General features: G+C 30.7%; 1 protein-coding gene across 1 annotated transcript in view; it reads right to left on the reverse strand.

Annotated features, from left to right (window-relative positions):
• LOC145316883 (protein SSUH2 homolog) overlaps positions 1-18832 on the reverse strand; it is a 45072-nt gene that overhangs the window by 23041 nt on the left and 3199 nt on the right. The window contains exon 2 of the mRNA XM_080157686.1: positions 1537-1597. Coding sequence (XP_080013812.1) covers positions 1537-1597 — 61 coding nt within the window. The remainder of the gene's footprint in view (positions 1-1536; positions 1598-18832) is intronic.

Here is an 18832-nt window from a genome sequence, read left to right on the forward strand (position 1 = left end):
CAGTTACAAACGTAATTTGAAACTTAGAGTTTTTGTTCTAAAATTAAGAATGGAAAGTTTAAGGCTATTTTTAGCCCCCCCCCCCCTTCCCAACCCTCTTCACAACCTATTTTTTCTCCTGTGTTTCCATAAAAAAGTAGCTACTGAAATCTTAAGCTACAAACAAACACACATATAAGTAATAGTAGACATCTTGTTACTAAAGATAACTGCGACATCATTGTTGACATTATGAGCCTTTAGACATACTTACAAACCTAGCTCTTTTTTTATTTAATGAAAATCTTCTTAACTTATTTACTTCTTCTTTTATTTTTTAAACAATGCTACTGCTTCTCAGAAAATATTGGAGTTTTTATTTTTATTTGGAGGAAACATGCCGATAAAATACTTCTTGCTTTTTATAATAAACTTCTATAGTTTTATAACCATTTATATAGTACAATGCATTTAATCATGAATAGTAACTTTGACAATTTAATTAAAATGAAAAAGTAATAATAATTTTTTACCATTTTTAAAAATAGTATAATGTAATTTTCTCGTATTCATTCGAAACCGATTAATATCCGGTGGATTAGAACCGGTTCTCATCCATACGAATATAAAAATATACAATCATATTGACTCAAATCAAATAAAAATCAATTCTCATAATATTATTAGCAGGGTTACTTAAAGTATATAGACAATAAATTGATGTACATCTTCTATGAAATCAATCAAAATTACAACTTAAAATTATTGGTTGAAAACTTTGGACACTACTAATTTGAACCAACCTATCAGGATTTTTAAAAAGTACATTATGTTCTAAAGTCAACAATTGAGAGAATGAGTTTATAAATCTTTTGGTGCCAGTATATTTTTAAGTCCAATGTCACTTCCTCCAATAAATTTATTGTAAGCCATATCAACAACCAAATTTTTTCAGGCTATCATAACGGAACCTAAAATTACGTACGGACTTTAATGTCAGATATCCCAATATTATACAGTAGCTGCACTACAAAAGAAATTATAAAACCTTTTGAAATTTAAGCTGTGAAATACAATTAAAGAAGTTGTCAGCATTTATAAAATTTGCTGACACCAAAATTGTAAAATATAATAAGGCTTTAAAAAAAGATATTATATTAAAAAATTGTTAGATATACAAAAATATAATGGATTCAGCAGTAAGGGCTAAATTATAGATACTCTGTAACTAATTAATAATGAAAGACAAACAAAAAATTAAATATTATTGAAATATATGTTTAAGCACCCTGCTTATTTTATTCAGGGGGGGTGTATTTAAAAGATGGCGTAGCCTCATTTTTTGGCATAACAGCTTTGGGGACTTTCATTAAATCTCCATTGGTTGGTACACCAATAATTTTAATTTCAAAGAAAAGGGGTAATTTTTTATATCATAGAAAAACTTGAAAAAATCTATCGCTCATTTCTTATTCCTTAAGATCTTTGGGTTTAGTACTACCCACCCCCCCTGTATAATAGAATCTAAGTCTTTTGACTACCAAAAATAAAATGTACCTGAAGGTAACTGTATAGGCGGGGGTATGGCAACTGTATCAAATCCAACTGTCTCGTAGCCCTGAAGCATAAAACACATTTTTAGATTTAGAAAGAATTTATGAAATGTGTAGCCGTCGTTTCCTTTGGTTGGCTGGCATAATAAATTTATACGTATAGATGTATAACCCAGACAAATACCTGGCACAAGGGGTGGGGACCTTTTTCGTCTGCAAGCAAATTACTTTCTGCTATTTGTGTCGACTTGTCTGTGTTTATATTTCCGAAGCTATTCGCTGATACTCAAAGACCCAATTGAATATCGGCAAAAGCATAATCATCCAAGAAAAAACAATGATGTCAGTCAAAGGCGGAAGACAGACACACATGACTTAAAGAACAGCTTCACCACTAAAAATGTTGTTGCTTTTAATTAAATGCAGTATAAACTTTAGATGCTACATTTAGAAATAAATTGGTTTTTATTTTGTGTTTAATGATTGCACATATCTTTAAACTAAATGGAATGGCCTTTCGCACTTTTTTTGCAATGCACAGTGGTTTCATTGTTAAAGTTTATTTTTGTGAATTTTAATTATTGTATAATAAAATACTTGTGTAATGTTAAATATTTAAACTGGAAAGAAAATAAATCAAAGTGGTGTATTTTGTTGTTGTTGGAATTTTAGGTATCTCAGCCCTACATAGTACTAACTAAATCTTTCAAACTGCCTAATTGGACTGTAAGTACATTTCCTCTATAATCAAAATCAAACTTTAGAAAGATAATGCTAACCGCTGAACTGATTTGATTCTTCTATTTTTGGGTAGGGTACGACCACTCTCTAAAGAGAAGTCGCCCGAAGAAAAAATCCCCTTCCCACCCCCAACAACAAAAAAATACAAACATTTTCAACTTTTTCTTTTTAAACGAAATCCCCCTCTTAAGTGCCACTAGGGGCAAAGCCGCTAGTGTTTACATATTTTAAAAGAAATTTTTTTTTATAATATTATACATTATGAAACAAAAGAGTCTGACTAAAATGGCATTTTATGTTGAGTTTATTTAAATTGCTTTAGCACTTTACAAAGTGCATATTTTTGTGGGATGTAGGATAGATAAATTGAAGATTAAATTCTATACTTGATTATTTTTCGTTATAATAGTAAAGGTGTTAATAATGGATAAAGAATATACGTGGATATTATGACAGGGGCTAGTTAGTTCATTCAGTAGGATGGGATGGAATGGGGTAATAGGTTTGGATGGGGGGTATCGTTTATTTTCGTATTATCATGTGTTTCAATTTATTAGAGAACATAAAATCAGATGTAAGTAATATTATAACGATTGTTATAATAGTAAAGTTAGTTAGGGAAAGATAATTTTAACATTGATTAAATTTTTCCTTTATCCCTGCCGTATAAAGCTATATAAATGCTACAATTTGTTTTATGTGTTTTAGAGACTTTATTTTTAATTATTTTAAACTTCTGTTGCAAATAATGGAAAAAAGATCCTCTTTATACATTTATTAATTCTCATATAGTTAAACGCCCTCGAGATATTTTAGTCAACCCTTTATGGCTGTATGACAATTGTTTTGAAGTCTTAATTGTTTAATGTAAAAAAGTATTAATGTTATTTGTTATGAATAATGATATTAACTTCTTAATCTTCCTACTAATGTCATGCATCTGACATAAAAGCAGCATTTGTTTACAGCTAGAATTGAGTTAGAACTTATGTTTAAATGTCAGTAGTATTTAATTTAAATTTGTAGATGGCAGTGATTGCACCGGGTTGACTGAAAGAACGGATATTCAAGACAGTTGATTAAATTAAAAAATTGGCCTTTAAATTTTGTTACCTTAATAAAGCTGCGAATGCAGCTGCCAGCCCCTTTATTGTATATTGTATTTATGTGGAAAGGGCAAATTTTGTTTTGTAAGTAAACTCAATTATACTTTTAACCAGAAAACATATATTATATTACATATATAGCAAATTGCCAAAGTAAAGGTTAGGATATGTCGAAGCGTAGCTACTCCTTATTAAAATTGTTTGTCACTATTTATTGTACTATTAAAATTGGGGAACAGACCCTTTCGTGACAACGCCTCTTAAGTGGGAAATCACCTCTTAGGGGAAATCACCTACCCTAAAATAAAATAACATCTCAAAAGCTACTTAGAAAATACGACGAAACGCCCCTTAAATGACGTTGTCAGAAAAGGACTATACCTAAAAAAAAATTTCAAACTAGTTTATAATTCTGCAAAAAAAAATTTGCTAATTGGATGTGTATCAAACTTTTTTGCTAATATGATAATTCACTATGTTCAGAAGTAGCTAAGCAATAACATAACAATATTAAATATCATGTATTTGTATTTCCCCTTCCCTCTCCCTCTTCATTTTGTAATAAATATTAAATATGGAGGGGGCGGGGGTGTCAGCTTATGTTAAGTTAGGGCACTGCAGGCATAGGCCCCACAGGGATGAGGCATGAATAAAAACAACCCTTTTACCTAATCTTTAATTCTATTTTTAAAATAAGGAAGGGTGAGGGGGAGTTATCTGTGCTCGCTAGACATTTAAAAGGAAAGCACCAATTTAAGTAACTTACATACCTTTGTACTTCTCTCATTTTGTAGTTACTGAACTAAAACATATGTTAAGATGCTACGCTTCTAAAAATCAAATGCAAGCATAAAGTTGTTTCTTTGAAGCTTTTGTTTATTAAGTAATATATTTTGTGTAATAATGGTTGTACTAGTAAACATTATCTATTGATGTATACCTCCTTATGTATACATATTATATTCATATCTACAATTTTTTCTGAAGGAGGATTATCTTTTAATCATATGTACTATTTTAACTAGCAGCCAGCCCCTAGAGGTCTCTTGAGGAAAGGGTAGGTTAAAATGATCCTCAAAAGAAAAAGTTATAAAGAAAATTTTTTAGAGGGAGTTAATATTTCTATGGAAGGCTTCTCTTGTGAAGGCGGAGAAATCCTCCCTAAAATAGTTGTACGCCTTTTATGGGCCTGTAAGGTACTTCGCAATATTATCGTTTTCTTAATTTCTATTACAAAAACAATACAGCTAGGGAAAAATTTACAAAAAAAATCCTCCGCGTTTTGGGTCTCAGTGTATTCCTTAAAAGAAAGTTATAAAGAAAATATTTTGTTGGTCCATATATGTATACTATATAATATTCACACTGGCTCAAAATAAACTTATTTTATAAGCAACCAAAATTAAATTGGAAATAATGGTAGAAATCTAGACACTAAATGTATCCCAAGACTTTTTTTACAATTAAACCTTTTTGGCAAAGTGTTGATGCTGGGCCACTAATGGGTAAAATTATTCTTGTTTTCATTTTTTAAAAATCATTGGCGTTTTCCTTCAAAGTGCCGTGTTAAGCACAAAATCCTACCTCCTTTTATTTTCAAAATAAATTGAATTTAAGCGGATAGTGTAGTTTATCGTTTATTAGTTTATTTGTTATGTTAGGTTATATTCGGTACTAGTTAGCTCCACCAGGTCATGGCACCACAGGTATAGGTTCCGCATGGTTAGGACCTCAGAGATTAGGGAAAAAAAACAGTATCTCCTAACCTTACGTTAAACTTATTTTAAAAAACGGTAGGGGATTTAAGTGCTCGATTGGCAGTTGTCGGAAAGCACAAGATTATATGATTTCAATTTGATTTTAAAAGTGCACAAACTATTTTTTAGACCACTGTGTAAAATATGTACATAAAACTTTTCTCTTATTTTGGCCCAACTAACAATGTAAAAGATTTTATCTCAAAGTAATAAGTCATAATTTTCCTTCAGCATGATTAAAGAAACTATTGTTTAAAAAATATAAATATTTTTAGTAGCGCAGCTACTTTGTTACTGTTAGTCTGTACGTCACTTCATTACTAAACACTAGCAAGTAGACCAAGAAATTCGTAACATGTATCCGAATTTATTTATGGTATCGTATTATGGACAACTTTCCGCGGACATTAAAATGAAAAATTACAAGATTAAAACCAGTTTTGTTAGCCCAAAGGGGAAAATTGTTTGTAATACGTTGCTGTACATGATTCTATAGTATGGCTGAGATCGTGTTCTAATCCAGCGGACATTGATCGATTTAGAAAACATACTACAAAAATTTACTGATTTTTAAATAATTTTTCTTACAGAATATGCCATATTTAGTGATTTATTAACGATGCCTGTAAAGAAATTTTATTTATCAATCTTGTCCGTTTAAAACACCATTTGCCTTTGTTTCCTTTTTGCGTTATTGCTGTGCTACTTATAAACATAATTTTTCTATCTAGAAACATTTTTCATTTCTATTTTTACAAAAAAAAAGAATATATGTAAAAGCTATATGAATGAATATGAATTATTAATGAACATTTACAAAGATAGATTACTGTATGTTTATCATCTGATCATTAACTATATCAATTATCTTTGGAAATTATTTATTTATACCTTAGTCTGTTTTTTATATGCTTAAAAACTATTTCTGGCTATAAAACAAGTTGCTTTGTCCCTAACCTTAAATGTCTCTCTCATAGATTGGTATAAATAGTGCCTTCCCCCATGAGTAATAAAAAATAATTTATTTTCTATTATTTAAAAGAATTCATTCAGGTCCATATACCCAAGGGGAAAAGGAGGAACCCATTCTTGCTAAATAGCCTAGAACCTGCCCTGTGCCAAATTTATTACTTTTTTTCCCTTCAAAATTTACTTTAATTCTACCTACTATTTATTTTTTTATAAGCCTCAATACTAAATGTGAAACAGTTGCAAGCTATTTGATTAATAAGTAGTAGCAGACTATAATATAGAATATAGATAAATATATATTAACAAAACAAATTTGGTTTGGCCTAAACCTAATCAAGGGCTAAATCATTTATGTAAACAAACATTACTACTCGGGTTTACCCCTCCCCCTTCAATTTATCCTATTATAAGGGTGTAACATCATTTCTGCAAATCGCCGATTGCAAGGAGTTTTATATTCGCAAAAAGACACAATAGCAAATAAATCACCGGGAAAAACTAGCTTATGGAAGGGCCAGTTTGTGCTGTAAAATTAATTCGCGATTCTAATGATCCAATAATGTGTATGTTACATTTCGCGAAAGTGAGACACTTATTAGATCATACCCCCCAACTTTTATGTAGCAAAGTATCTCTATAAGTGTACCTTTCTCAATGTCCTACTTATTAACTTTTACATATTAGATTTTTTTGTGTAAAGTAATATATTTCTTTAAGATAAAAAATTCCCTTTTTTGCTTTTTTGTTTTCAAGTTTTTTTTCTGCATAAAAACAAATCAATCAAAATCACGTCAAAAATTTCTTTTTCTTTGTTAATTATTTAAGACATTTAAACAATATTCAATATATGACATTCAAGCTCGTCTCTATATCTATTTTAAAGCTTAAATTTAGGTGTGTCTCTTGTTTAGAAATGTTCTATAATTTTTAGTTCCTTGTTAATATAAATAAATTACAATTATACAGTATATCTATAATACAAAGTAGCTTGATGTCTGTCCGTCTGAAGCTTAAGATCTCAGTAACCGCTGAACCGATTGGGCTCTACTCTTCAGGGATTATACCTACTGATCCTGTGATGGTTTTAAACTATTTTCCTGGGGGGTGGGACACCCCCAACACCCCCAAAAACTAAAAAGAACACCCCTCCCAAAAAATTTTTTTACGTTTTTTGTAAAATCTCAGTAACTGCAGAACAAATTGGGCTCTTCTCTTCTGGGAATATACCTACTGGTCCTCTGGGGGTTTAAGGCTATTTTCTAGGAGGGTGGGACACCTCAACCCCCCTAAAAATAAAAAAATCCCCATTTCCAAATTTTAAAATTTTTTTTTATTTTTGTAAACAAAAACCAGTAATTGGGTTGGGGGAACCCCACTGCACCATAGGGCGAAGCCCCCATGACCCCCCCCCGAAAAAAAAAAAAATTTCACCCAAAAAAATTTTAAGGCTTTTTGTAACTTTTAAAAAGTTGTTGCAATTATAGATATTAAATAAAATTTAAAGAGGAGAGTTTTCAATTTTTGTGTATATGTGGTCCAATCAGTGGGACTATCGGAGCTTGCGCCGCATAAGGGGTACTCGCTTATGCTCACCCCGTACGAGATATACGGTGAACAACCTGGGTTTAATTTTTACGAATTGAAATTTTTGTGCATACGGCACACAACCTGGGTTTAATTTTACCAAAGAGTAATTCGGCAAAGAATAACTTTTTTGAAAAAATAACTATAAAATTATTCTAGAGGGTTGACTTTCAATTACTTCATGGGGCGAAGCCCCTAGAGGCTAGGGACGAAGCCACTAGTACAATAAACAACAACAAAAGAAGAATAAAACCTTGATCAGTTATAACACGTATACAGTTTAGATAAAATGAAATTTATTTATTAAGTAAGTCTTAGTGAGTTGATGTTCAGATGTCGACGAATCTTCAATTTAAAAAAAATCAGCTATCTATGTTAATTCTAAGCAGAATAAATCACGTTTCGTAGACCGACGTGATTTAGAAATTATAAAAGCCAATGATAGTTATAGAGTAGCTTCGCTACTAAAATAAAAGAGGTAAAATAATGAATTATCTTGAGATGCATGGCTGACAAAATTACAATCATTCCTCACATTTTCGGAAGCCATAAAAAAATTCTTTGCATATAATTGGAAGATTTACTACTTTTTCTTCTTTTTACATCCTTTTATAGCTACCAATAAGAGTTGATACAAGAATAATAAAATACAGAAAAGCAAAGCAATATCCATAAGAATTTCAAGAGGTTTTGAAATTAGCTTCCCTACTAATAATTATAATGATACCTATACATGAGAATCATGAGTAAATATAAAAAAATATTAAAATAGAAGAAGTAGCCGCATTTTTGTTTCCGAATAGAAAAATACAAAATTTATGAACCAAAAATTTTACATCAGAAACTTTATCGAAATTAGATATTTTATATAAACTAGGCTTGTATTTTATACAGGGAGGGAGAGGATATTAGTAGGATAAAGTAATCTGTGCTGTTTTCTCTTTCTCAATATTTGTTTTTTAGTTTGCACATAAAAATTTGAAGGAGAATAAATCTATCTTCATATGTACTATCCCAGAAAGTTGTCTATAATACGATACGATAAATATCTAAACCAATACTAACAAAATTTTATAAAAGTCCATTTATACCCAGTCTAAAATCTTATCTACATATATCACATATTGTTTTATTATGCAAGGTCTTAATGTTTCGCATCTTCAGGACTTGGCAGCTGCAATCGTGTTCAGTCGCTCTTTAATGCCACAATTTTTTCGCGTGTAAAATTTTTAGACAATTTGCAACAAAAGCCAACTGTCATTTGATTATAATCGACCGCAACCATTTTTTGGAAAGTCAAATGCTTGCAAAGCCTTTTCAAAGGCAGCAATAAGCGGCTAAGGGACCCTTGTCCTTTTTCGTTGACCTTTTCTGTCAAAACTTAGATAAAAATAAGAATTATTATTTTCTTCAATTTAGTCCCGTAGATAAATTGTCATAAAAGACATTTTCATTGTTTTTACTTGCGAAGATATTTCACTTGGATATGTCATAACGACCTTCCAACGTCAATTACCTGAAATTTAAAAAAAAAACATGAAGCAAAATTAATTTTGTATAACTAAAAGCGAAGCTTTTCTATAATTAGGGTCGGTCCGTCCGTCCCTCCGTACGTCACAGGCAGTTAGCTCTTACAGTTAATTTAAACAGGTTAGAATTGTCCTATCGATTCCAAACTTTGCATAATGATTCCTGTAGTAGTTAGGTACAATATAGAAAGCGTAGCAACTCTATGATTATACAATATTATAAGCGAAGCATCTCTATAATAAAGTCCTAAAAATGTAAGTATGTCTTATAAAATATCCTGTATTTAAGCAGTTTTTCAACAAATTTCCTTACAATCTTCAACTTTTATTGATTTATATTGTGATTATTCAGTTCTGATACTCTACTAGTGTTAATGTCCGTTTGTCTGACCGTTTCAGAGCTTCGCTTTTATGGATAATGTCATCCTTGTTTAATTTAAATTTTGTAGGTACCCAAACTGTTTAGTGTTTGTTAAAATGATTGTTTTCGAAAGAAAACAAAACGTTGAATTGTGCATTTTTGTACTTAAATATATATGAAAAGTGTGTATGTGTTTTTTATGAGTTTTGAGTGTGTGTGTAACTGCGAGTTTGTGTGTGTATGTGTGTGTGTGTGTGTGTGTGTGTGTGTGTGTGTGTGTGTGTGTGTGTGTGCATTGGATTAACAGTAATACCATTAAATTTGTTAAGAGGGGGCAAGTTAGGTCTCTCCCTCTCTTCCTGTTTTGTTGCAAAGACTATATACACTTGAACTTAGTCCGTCAAACCGTGTGTCTTATTTAAGAGTTAATGCTTGATATAATCGTCCTATCTATTTAAATATTTATATGAAGACTCATATAACAATAAGGTGTATATTAATATAAAACACATTTTGAAATGGTGATTCCTAAAATATATAGACAACTAGCTGCTTCGCCCCTAGCCTCTAGGGGCTTTGCATCAAGAGTTGATTTTAAAAAAATTAAGGCGAAATTCGTAAAAGGACCAGGGAAATCTTAAGCAAATTCTTTTTTTAAAAAATAATGAGGGGAGGATTTTTTTGTTTTTTGGGGGGTTTGGGGGTGTCCCACCCCCGAAGAAAATAGCTTAAAACTACCACAGGACCAATAGGTATATACCCTGAAGAGTAGAATCCGATCAGTTCAGTGGTTACTGAGATCTTAAGGGACAGACGGACAGACAGACGGACGGACAGACAGACATAGTTCTACTTTGTATTATAGATAAGGCAATAGAAGCGTTGCAGCTCTAATAGTATGTATACCATGAATATTTCATATAAAGCATGTATTTCTTTAATATTAAAACTCAAACTGTCAATTTATTTTATCTGTTAAGCTTTGCTTTTCATGGCTGTTGTCAACCTTGTTAAAAGTATTACTGCATTAGTAAAGCCAAAATGAACAGTTGCCAACAGCTTAATTGCATTCTTTTTCCATTCGCCCCCTTTTCTCTCTCTTCCCCAATTTTATTCCCAGAGAATTGGATCCAAAGGTTTCTAATGGGGCGACTTTGTCCCTGTTTAAACCTTGCAGCCGTTTTAATCCTGGCAGCTAATTTAAGCCATCGGTTTTTAACTTCAAGTTGGTATTAACATGTGGATATAAATTTAATGACAACCTAAAATAAATTATTTGAATAAATATAGACAGCTTTCTCAAATGATGGCTTGTAGTAATCAGGATCCACACCCCTGTTTCCCCCTTTCTACTTCTCTCTCTCTCTCTCTCTCTATCCATTACCAATAATGCAATTTTAGTTGTTGAATTTCTCGACCATTAATATACAAATATTTGATTGTATCAATGACAATGAAATGCTTTGTGCATTGACAACCACAAATTTCAAGGATAAAATGGTGGGCGGTTTCCCTCATATCTTATTTGAATGACAAATTAAAATTTTGAAGAAAAAAATGTATTTTAATGTTCATTGAATATTACGTTTAGTAAGGGAAGATCCCCCCCCCCCCCCTCTAGGGTTAGGTGTATTTTTTTTTGTCGTCAAAATTAAAAATAATAGAGAAGGGGTTGGGGGTGGGATTGAAGACATAGTTTTGAGTGAAAGCACCAAATGTTGTAAGTTAAAATTGGTAAAATCTTGTTTTATTTTTTTTACAATTGGGATTTTTAAGAACTTCTAAAAATTTATGTCCGCTTTTTCCATTTATTAAATTAAAAATATAAAAAGATAGAATCCCCTAATTGTGCTTTCTTGAAAAGTCCTGTAATGATAAAGTGTAATCAAGCAATCGTTGTAATTTTATAATGATTATTAATTGACAGTAAGTATTTTTGTTATGTTTATTTTAAGAAATTTTGACACTTTAATCAAACCATAATTCAACCATACTAAAGGACAGTAAGTATTTTTTTATGTTTATTTGAAGAAATTTTGACACTTTATTCAAACCATAATTCAACCATACTAAAGGACAGTAAGTATTTTTTTATGTTTATTTTAAGAAATTTTGACACTTTAATCAAACCATCATTCAACCATACAAACCTTTAAAATGGTGATTCCTGTTCAGACCATGTCAAAAACGTATAAACTATTCAAATGCTACTTAAATTAGGTAAGCCCTTATCATTTATCAAATATCTTAAATAAAAATAGAATCTTATTTTATATGTGTGCAATATTGCTTCAAATCCTAAATGGAATAAATTTAGTATTTGTTAAGGGTAAAATTGTAAAGAAAATGCATAAAATATGTGCATATTCTGTTCCTGAAAAGTTTACGGGAAATTCGGAGGTAAAACAAGGATGGCAGTATTGATAGCAGCTAAAAATAATAATACTTTATTCTGTTAAAATATTCTTTTTTAAATCACACTTACTCACACTAGCTGGTGAGTATGTATGTGTGTATTTGTGTGAGTGACCCAAATTATATTTTTGTGTGTAATTAAGAAACTGAGGGTAATTTATTATTATTTTCTTCTCAAGTTAGGCGCAGGGCTCGGTATCCGCATTTGATGCCTTATTCAGGTGCCCACAATAAGAAATTAGCAAGCCGCAAAAAAATATTAATAGCTGTAAGCACACCACATTTAAAAAAAAATCTACAAAGCTGCCACCATCTTGGCAGCTGTTGGCTGAAGAATGAAACGAAATGAAGAATTTTAACCAAATCTGTAAATTATCATTTCATTTGTTAAACCACAGTAATTGTTATTTTTTAAATATATTTTCTAATTCCCATTTACAAATAAAACAATCCGTATCTACATTAACTTGTTCATCAATGCGCGACAGACAACCGCCATTTTAACAGGCGGCTGCCGAGCCCTGCCAAGTTAAATGCATTAAAATCCACACAATCTGTAAATGATGGGGAAGCTTTCCTCTTAAATGATCCACAAACTTAAATCCTTGCAAACCCTTTATTTAACATATAATACAAAATACAGGGTGCACATGTTATTCCATTTGCAAAGAATTGCCCTCATGGATATTGCCCTTATTAAGGTTTTAAACCTTCATCTGTATGGGCAATTGAGGGAAAGTTAAACCTCTCACAGGGTTAAGAGAGTTTTATTGCTAAAACCAAAATACAGGGTATCAAAAAGAGGGTTTCTGGTAAAATCCGTAAAGGTTATGTGCTATAAGTTAAAAAAGTAGAAAAACGATAAAAATTTATGTTAACTTTAAAAAAAAAATTTGTCTATAGTTCTTTTCAATAAGAAATACACATATTTATGGAATATTATCGTTCTACTACTATTTTTAAAGCTTAAAACACACACCTCTACGGATTTTACCAGAAACCTACCCCCCTCTTTATCGTTATTAAAGAAAGATGTATTATCATTATGGAGGTAAAAAGGGAGTGGCAAGATTGAAATAACATTTTTTCTTCATGAAAACATTTCAGTTAGGCGAGAAATATATTTTTGTTTTTCATTAGTAATAACCACTTGCTAAATAATTCTTAAATCATAACACACATGAAAGAAACTTTGGATTGGAAAGGGCATTTTCTTTATAATTACATAAAAACGAAATATAAATCGTAAATGTTAATAAGAGAATTGTAAAATGAATAAAAGTGAAGACCATTCCAGTGATATTTCGTAACAAAAATAAGTACAAAAATATCTTGAAAGTAAAAGAACAGAAAATAAATTTGCAAAAATAAGGAAAGACTAAATACAAAATAAGCATAGCTTAATAATACACAAAGGCATATAACCTTTTATGACATTTCAATTTAACAATTTGTTTAATTTTTCTGATATTTAAAAAAAATAAAATATAATATTTTAATGATATTATTAGCATTAGTTAGACAGACGTTAAGTAGTTGTAGTAAGTTGTAGAGCAGCTATGCTATTTTAAAAATTTAACTTTTTTTGTTTTTGTTATTGTAACATTCTTGCAATGACTTTAATGTATCTAACATTGATAATGTCTAGAAATGCCCCGATTAAAAATTTAAAACCGTTCAAGATAAGTTAATTTGAAGAGAAACTATAATGCCACAGAAATTTCAGCCAGTCCAAAAAAAGCATTTAAACAATGTTCTACTAAAAACTTTGGAAAATGAACAGTAGTAAAAAAAGTTAAATTATTTGTAATCGGGGCGATTTCGACCCTACCCGTTAAGTTTGAATTCTTTTATAAATGAGTCGCGTCCTAGTCCTACGTCGTGTCTGAGAGAAAAAAATTTCGCCGTGTCCGAGTCATTTCAGACCTTTTCAAAGCATTTAAATTCAAATTCAGAAAGAGGCTACATGGATACAGGGAGAGGTATATAGAAGACATATTAAGTTTCCTTTTAATTCAAATTTTGCAATACTATTAAAGGATGCTGCGCAAAATGGCACAAAAAAAATGACGTTATACTACAAAGTTGTCCAATGAGAGGCCAGTATACATTGTAATTGACCAATGGTAAAATATATACTCGCCTCTCATTGGTTATTTTATCATATGACGTCATTTTTTGTACCATTTTGCGCAGCATCCTATTAAAGTTGTCTTTTTAAATATTGATTATTTACAAAGTATGGCTTTGAAACTGATTATTATCCGAACCGGTTTTCGACCATACTGAAAAATGGTGTATAGCATCATATTAGAATCAAAATCATAAAATTGATACCAGCTTTGTTAGCCCGGGCTAACAAAACTGGTTATGACCTTATGATTTTCAATATAACATTCACAAAAAGTTGTCTATAATAGAATGCGATAAATAACTATTACAGTAACGCAAATTATTTGGACTTTTTTGTTCTATACTGTGTTGACCGTTCATGTAGCCGTTTTCCGTTATGAATCGCAAAACATCACAGTAAAATGTTTTAGTAGTCCACCTGCATCGTTGAACTGCAACTACAATAAATCGTGGCGAGAAAATCGGGTAAAGCGATATGTATATCTATGTTCGGAGGTTTTTACAACGGAAATACCTCAAAATTGTGTAAGATTATTTTTTTTACATTGTTCTATCCCTTAATCCCTGTGCTAGTTGGACAATTTAATGGCAATTATGTTCAAGATAAAATTTAACGTAAAAATTATGATTTGATTTCCATAAATGGATATATTATTACTTGGATCTTACACCAGATTTTCTTCTACTCTTGTAAAGTGAAACTCGTAGCTGGCTAGAATAACATTGATCCACCCTCTGTACCCCATCCTCTCCCCTCGTACTGAGCTGGATCTTTAAATCATTTCAATGGTGCGCCAAATCGGGGTGCGCCGAATTTCAGCCAATCAAAGCGCGGCATTTCGTAAAATGCTGTGCTCTCATTGGTGGAAAGTTGGTTCACCCCGATTTGGCGCACCATTGAAATGATTTAAAGATCAAGCTCTGGATGAACAAACCACTAATTAATGACTTTGTTAGCAATCTAAATTGACGACAACTTTTCCTCTGTTATAATATCCACGTATATTCTATATCTATTTTTCCATATCTTTGAAAATTGTCCCGATATTTTAGCGATAAAAATTCATATTCAAAATCTATTTTGACATTTCAAAAGATTATTTAATGATAGATAATTTTACTACATCTATGTATAAGAAGCAATGAAAAGCTGATACATAAAAATATAAAAAATAGAAAACAAGAGAAACGGCTCAAAATCGGTTTCTACCCAGTGCAGTGGAAAGGAAGCATATTATAAGCCGTAAACGAAAATTAATATTTGTTCTTTGAGCTTATTTAATGATTAAAAATATAAGTTGGTTGAAATCACGTAATATCCAGTACAACTTTCAGTATTTTTCCTCAAAATGTCTAGTCGAGCACGGACCCCCCACCCTTATTTTCAAATAATATGATGAGAGGGGGGTTATTTTTTCGTTTGTTTGTTCACTTTAAGCCTGGTTAGATTAAAACACTGCAAGAATAGGCCTGGAATTGTTAGGCATATAATATATGCTCTCTCCTCTTTATTCAACGTAAAAATAATGGGGGGGGGGGGGGTGGGGATGGGGGTTATTGCTCGATAGCCACTTTAAGGTAAAGCACCCAACTTTCTGATTAAATATAAAACCAACATGAAATGAACTTTATACAATTTACCACGGAAAGGGGAATATCATAAAAGTAAATAAGAAAATATATTTATTATAATTTAGAAAAGTTTTCAGTTCATATCAATAATTTATGTTTTCATTTATTGAAATTATCTGATTATATAGTTTTCCTGAAAATTTCCTAAAATTAACCTTCAGCCATTTCTTTCAAAGGCAGAATATGAAAACAAATAGTTTGTGGAAAGATTTATGCAGCATTGTCCTTTCCCTTCTTGCTATATAAGTAAATTCCCTATTGTAAATAATAAAATGTTGAGACTTAGGCCAGTGATAAGTTTCTGTGTGAATAATACATTTCTTTGCATTGGTAAAAAAAAGAATGTCTATGTATTTTTTATGTTAGGCCTGTTCATTTGCCTATTTTTATCTAATACCATTGTAGGATTTGTACTTGTACAAAATATTGAACCTGTCTATTGACTATATTTGCACATGAATGCAAGAGTAAACTAGTCTAATGTGTAAATTAGTAATTGAACACAATACTGATCCTGTCTAATGTGTAAATATGTACATGAATACACTGTTGAACCTGTCTAATGTGTATATTTGTACATGAATACAATATTGAACAGGTCTAATGTGTATATATGTACAAGTATACAATATTGAACCAGCCTAATGTGTATATTAGTACATGAATACAATATTGAACCAGTCTAATATGTATATATGTCCATGTATACAATATTGAACCTGTCTAATGCGTATATATGTACAAGTATACAATATTGAACCAGCCTAATGTGTATATTAGTACATGAATACAATATGAACCAGTCTAATGTGTATATATGTCCATGTATACAATATTGAACCTGTCTAATGTGTATATATGTACAAGTATACAATATTGAACCAGCCTAATGTGTATATTAGTACATATTTACAATATTGAACCAGTCTAATGTGTATATATGTCCATGTATACAATATTGAACCTGTCTAATGTGTATATTTGTACATGAATACAATATTGAACCATTCTATTGTGTATATTTGTACATGTATACAATAAAATTATTCCTAGGAGACCAATTGTTGTACATTGGAGAGGTGAACCTAGTCGCTAGTCACTGACATAAATGGATATAGAATACGTGGATATATTGACAAAGAAAAATCTTTCGATAATTTAGGTTGCAAATATGGACCATATTTATTGATTAATTCATACTGTAGAAAGGGAGGGGGTGGAATAAAGGGGGTCGATTGGGGGTATCTTTATTTTTGCCAGCTGGGAATATCACATAAAAATCTGGTGCAACATCCAAGTAATCATAAATCGATTGTGAGATCTTTCTTCTTATTCTTTTTGTCTTTCTTCCTATTTTTTTTTTGTCTTGCATCCCAATATAAATAAGTTAGATGTTTCTATGTCTATCTATCTGTATCAAAAAATCTTTTTAATGGTTTTTGGTTTATATTGTCATTATTTGAGATGGTAGCCTAAACTAAATAAAAATAAAATTATCCCAATTTCCCCCTAAAAAAATATAAATTGGTGCGGGTTCACCAATTTTCGGGTTTCCATTGAATGTCATTAAAACTAATGGCACAGCCGTTAGTACCAAAAAAAGGAGAATTAACATATTTCAGTAGAGTAAATATTATTTTCATTTTTAAGTATCAAATCATATTTTTATAATTGGTTTGCTGCATCGATCTTAAGTAACTTTTTTTCAAACTTCTATTTTAAACAAAAAATTACTCAAAAGCCATATTTTCTTTGGAAATTTCTTTAATTAGTGGCATAACAAATAAATATTTTAACTTATTTACCTAATTAATATTTAGAAAAGATAACTGTCTACAAATGGAGCAAATCTGATAAATGACCTTGCCATGCTAAATGTATAACATTTTTTCTATAATTTTATTCTAATTTTATTTAACATTTTATTTCAATAAACTATTTTAAAAATAATATTTAATTTTCCATTTAAAAAACTAAACCTTGAACTTTTTCCTGAAACTTTGGTATAAAAATTAAATATTAAAGGCCTTCTAAAAAAGGAGGACTATTTTGATTGATTTTCGACCTTATAGATTCTGAGCGGATAAAAAAAAACTAGACGTTGATAATATTATTTTCAAGGTAAAATTCTATATAGAAAATAGACTAAATATGCAAAAGAAATTTAAGAAAATAGAATATTTTTATAATTACAAAATTGTCTGGCTCTCCCTCCTTCTTTTCTTTCTCTTTTTCTTGCTAATTGACATATATACACTTTCTATGTATCCTATTTCTACACTTTCTATCTCCCTATCTATGCCTTATTTCAGAGTAAAAGGATACCCCGCTATCTGCTTTTTAGTAAATATCTTTATAGGTCCTGGGACAAATTTTTACTTCATTGGGAGAGGGTACCTCCACCATTTAAATTTTTCCCATTTTTGATTTCTCTTTCAAAACTAAATGGAACTTGTGGTCAAATTAAACCTCCTCAATCCCCACTCTTTATAATGCACCTTGAAAGGTTTATCCCGAAAAATGTTACTTGCTGCGGCTATTTTATACGCGAGGCATTTATTGTAATAGCTCATTTATATGCAGCATGGGTTAGGACTCTGGATAAGGTTCAAGCAATAAAAGCCATTTTATTGACATAACAAAAAAATATAATTCTTTGGTTAATTTTCTAGAATTGAAAGTGAACCAAATAATACCAATAATATCTGTCTATCTATTTAGTATATCTACTTGAGCTATTATGATGACCCTAATAGAGATAATCTAGAGACATTGTATTTGTTTAATTGTGTACTCATTTTGTAATTTTAAATTTCATTCGCTTTATGAAGCTTTTTTTGGGAAAATTATATCGTTTAAAAATGTATTTCCTAGTACAATGTGAAGCACACGACAAAACCTATAAAAAGGTAGCTATGAATAGTTTAATTCTTTAGTATGAAGCTAGCTTTCTTCGAAAAATTTCGTCGCCCTATTACTTGAAAACCCTTTTTAAGTTTAACGAATTTTGGGGTCAGATGGACCATCTAGATAATGATATATTATGTCTATTGATTACCTATTTGTGTGG

Source organism: Acartia tonsa, chromosome 4, assembly GCF_053477335.1.
Source record: "Acartia tonsa isolate MP-2025a chromosome 4, ASM5347733v1, whole genome shotgun sequence".
Classification (NCBI taxonomy): domain Eukaryota; kingdom Metazoa; phylum Arthropoda; class Copepoda; order Calanoida; family Acartiidae; genus Acartia; species Acartia tonsa.